Genomic DNA, 4,172 nt, shown 5'->3' with positions numbered 1-4,172 from the left:
ATATAATGTATAGTTTGATAATTATAATTAATAATATTAGTTAATAATACTATTAATTTAATAATATAGTTAATAATACTTTTTGTATATTGGAAAATTGCTAAGAGAGAAAATTGTTAAAAATTCTGATCGCAAGAAAAAATGAGTCAATATATTGTGGTGATGGACGTTAATTTGACATATTGTGGTGACACTTCACAATGTATACATATATCAAATCATTATAATGGACACCTGACAGTAACATAATGTGACTTGTCAATCATATCTCAATAAAATATATACATAAGAAAACTAAAAATAAAGAACCCCCAAAAAAAGACCTCAAGCTGGGCACTTAGACTAGAGTGATGCAAGGCCTCCTGGCAGGGTTCCCTTTGTGTTCCATTAGTGTTTCAACATCTGCATAACAAACCCCTTGTATGACATTCCCACTGCTGAAATACATGGTGTGGCTTCTATTGTCATGATTGGCCCTTCACTGATTAAATCTCAAAATATGAAAAACATGAACATTGGGTGATTTCAAATGTCTTCCTAATAAAACCCACAGCCAAGAAGGAAGAAAAGAGAATTTCCCTAACAAGGGAAATGGTGTCTTCAGCAAACAGCATTCCTAACTCAGTATCATCAGGTTCTAGTCTAGAAAGACAACAACAATATACGAATTTTGAAAAAATAACAAAGCGGTCTTTCTTCATAAATGATTATATATATTAAAACATCCTAAAGTACATACAAATACATTTGGAGGCTTAATAAGAGTTAGCAAGATTTCAAGAGACAAAATCAAATTACAAAAATCAAATGCATTTCTATATCACAGTAAGAAACAAAAATTGGACGTTATAAACGATGCCATTGACAATAGCATAAAAAATTTTTTTATAACAGGTACATGTCTCATTCTTTAGAGATGTACATCACAAAAGTATAATGCGCACTTTCTCAATAAAGGAAATTATAAATCTGTATTGAAGCACATTAGAGATGCAAATAAATTGAAAAAGGTGCATGTTAATGGGTTTGAAAACAGTATTAGATAAATGTTAATTCTATCCTAATTAACCTTCAGAATAAAGCAATATGTCACCCAATCTCACAAATGACTTTTGTGGAACTCAACTATTATAGAATTTACATTGAAGTAGAAATTTCCAAGGAAAGCCACGGCAATCATGAAGAACACTGTGAGGACGGGCTCTGTAAGATATCAAGATGTATTACAGCGTTACAGACAATAAGACAGTGTTGTACTGACACAGGGATAGGCCACAGGTACAGAATAGGGGCACCCAGAAATACTGTAGACCTCAAAACAGGAAAGATCATGCACCACAGAGGAGGTGATACAAAGAAGTGACAAAAAGAGAGACATTTCAATAATATGTGTGGGCCACAAGGGACCTGAAATTGAATCCCTAGCACACAAGATGCACTGAAATCAAGGACGGATGGATTGAGGACCTATTGCTTTACGTGAAACGAAACAACAGAGCTATTAGAAGATGATATCACAGGATAGCTCCATGAACTTAAGGTAGGGAAGGTTTCCTGAACAAGACATAAATAGCACTATTTATAAAGAGAACCCTTGAAAATACGGCCTATGTTACAATTGAAGACTCTTCATAAAACACCAAAGCAGGGCTCAATCATCAGCCTTCAAGTACGAGAAGATGTTTCCAAAACAATAAGCATCAAAATATCAGTCTCCAGAAGACAAGAAGAATTTCTATAAACACATAAGAAAGAGAAAACAGAGAAAATCACTTGAGCAGGCGCCTGCCTCGTAAAGGACAGCATACGATGAGCCAGTAAACAAACACAAAGCGGCTCTGCAGAATTCGCAACCAGGAAATTGCACATTAAAACCATAACAAGATACTGTTATACTTGCTCCAAGGTGGCCAATATTAAAGTGACTGAAAACACCGAGTGTTAGTGCAAGTGTGGGACAGTGGTTGTTGAAATATAAATGGGTACAAGCACTTCAGAGTAAAATAGCATCTTCTAATTCTCTGGGGCTCAGCTTACATCATGACCAGCAAAATTGTACTCCCAGACTTAAGTTCTAGAGCAGATGTCTGATGTGCTGGCCAATCGCCACATGAGGCAGGTGACCACTGGAAAGGTGCCCATCAGGATGTGTGCTTTAAGGGCCATCGGATGTGCTCTAAGGTGACACACACTCTGGATTTAGAAGTCTCACTACAAGAAATGATTAGAACATTTATGTTGGTATTCTGAGACCAATTTAAATGGGGGTGAATGAGACATTTCTCCCACTCTTCATAAAACACCATGAGGAGGGCTAAATGCACTAAATGAAATAAATTCAACTCGATTCTGAAACCATGTACCTGGGAACAGTGTCAGATTCCAGGGGTTAAGAGTTTAGTTCTTAATATGCCCCCCTACCATATATCAGATGTCAGTCACAACTCCAGCTTGTCACCTGTGCTTCTCAAAACAACTGGCTATGGCCGGCCGAGTGGCGCGATTGTTAAGAGCTGGCTTGGGACGCCAGAGGGCCCCGGTTCAGATCCTACATATGAGGGCCAGTGACACTGCCCTCCACAGCTAAGATGCTGAACAACAGCTCAACATGGAGCTGGGCTGCCGTGAGTCGCCTGCGATGGTGTAGGCTGCAGCCCCTGTGGCAGTGGGTTGTTTGGGTTACCGTGTGCAGCCAGCAGCCAGCGTGAGCGGCTGTCCAGAAGCTGGCGACTGATCTGCCTCACCCGGGAAGAGCGCAATGATGGTNACCCATGCCTCAGGGCCTGAGCTCACCCCAGGTCCTGTGTCTCTTCCCACCACCCACCCCTAGGCCTGGACAGGGAGTCTTCCAGTGTCCTGTTCCTGTCCTAAGATGGAGGCCCCCTGTCCCAGGTTCTCTTCTGGCCCCTGCCATACCTGTCACCTGCAAATTCAGCCTCTTATCTCCGTAATTATATTGCACACTTTTTCCTCTCTCCACTCTGAAGAAGTAGCTTCCTGTGTCACTCATCCTGGCGTTGCTGATGTTCAGGGAACAGCTGTTGGTTGTGGGGTCCTCAAGAAGGCGGAATCGGCCAGAGGTCTCAGGTCTCGCTGGTACATGCGGTTTGTTTGTGGCCACAAGATAATCTTGGCGTCTGTTGTCCCCACTCCGGTACCAGTAGATGTAGAGTTCAGCGCGGGAAGACCATGAACTCCAGGGGTAGGAGAAGGAGCAGGGCACATGGACACACAGACCCTCCTGTACTGTCACGTCTTCCTTCAGTCTGAGCTCGTACCCTGGCACCTCCTGCAGGGAACCTGGGGGTACAGAGCCTCAGCTGCAGCTCCAACCCCTCCCCAACCTGTGCGGGTCCCCCAACCCTTGGCCACTCACCTCCCCACAGCAGGGGCAGCAGCAGCAGGGGCACCATGTCCGCATCTGACAGCCAGAGCCTGGGTCTGGTTCCCTCTGTAGGGAAGGAAATGCCTACAGTGTGGTGGGTGGGGGTGAGGACGCCCCAGCAGGAAGCTCGGGCTGAGAGACTGAGGCCACGCCTGGAAGGGGAACTTAGGCTCCATTGCCTTCTGGGTGAGCTGGGGGCTGAGAAATCACCCTGTCCCACCCTCTGCCCACGGCCTGACCCAACACTGCAGGTGAATATACCGAGGTCGTGGGAGTTGGAGAGGCTTGTGCAGATGTGAACCTGGAAGTGATCACCTTCCACATCATGTTTAAGTCAAGAGGGGGTTCATTGAGGGGGGCCAGCGCGGTTGGAAGAAACAGGGTTGGTCCTGATGACTCAGGGGGACCCACCCTCTAGCGGAAACCACTAAATGTTTTGAGAAAATAATATTTTTAAATTTTCTGAAGATCATTCAAGTATTGTCAAGAAAAGGGGCTTTAGGCTCAAATCCATTGGACGGCGGGACTCGGGGAAAGCTGTGCAGTGAAGCCCCTTTGCTCTGAGAGGTTCTGGGGATGTGAGATGCACGAGTGTTGACCTTCTTGAGTCCAGGGTCAGTGGGACAGCGATGGAGCACAGGCCTGCGCCACAGGGGATGTGGAAAGGGAGACACTCGCCCCATTCTGCGGGGACTCCAAAGGCTAGACCTCAGCACAGAAGCACATTTGCTGCCTTAGAGCTCAGGAAGCTCCCTCTTCAGGGTCCCTCACATGCTCGCTTCCTTTT

At 44.8% G+C, this 4,172-nt stretch overlaps 1 protein-coding gene across 1 annotated transcript; it reads right to left on the bottom strand.

Annotated features, from left to right (window-relative positions):
* Positions 1-2,793: 2,793 nt before the first annotated feature.
* LOC109378800 (sialic acid-binding Ig-like lectin 14) lies at positions 2,794-3,458 on the bottom strand (the record flags this gene model as incomplete). Its single annotated transcript, XM_019635078.1, has 2 exons — positions 3,377-3,458; positions 2,794-3,300 (listed from the first exon to the last, which is right to left on the bottom strand). Coding segments are annotated over exons 1-2 (544 nt in total), but the record flags the coding sequence as incomplete, so codon positions are not given.
* Between the last annotated feature and the right edge of the window lie 714 nt (positions 3,459-4,172).

Source organism: Hipposideros armiger, unplaced genomic scaffold (assembly GCF_001890085.2).
Source record: "Hipposideros armiger isolate ML-2016 unplaced genomic scaffold, ASM189008v1 scaffold_3858, whole genome shotgun sequence".
NCBI classification, from domain to species: Eukaryota; Metazoa; Chordata; class Mammalia; order Chiroptera; family Hipposideridae; genus Hipposideros; species Hipposideros armiger.
The sequence above is the reverse complement of the archived record's forward strand: the minus strand, read 5'-3'. Positions and strand labels throughout refer to the sequence as shown.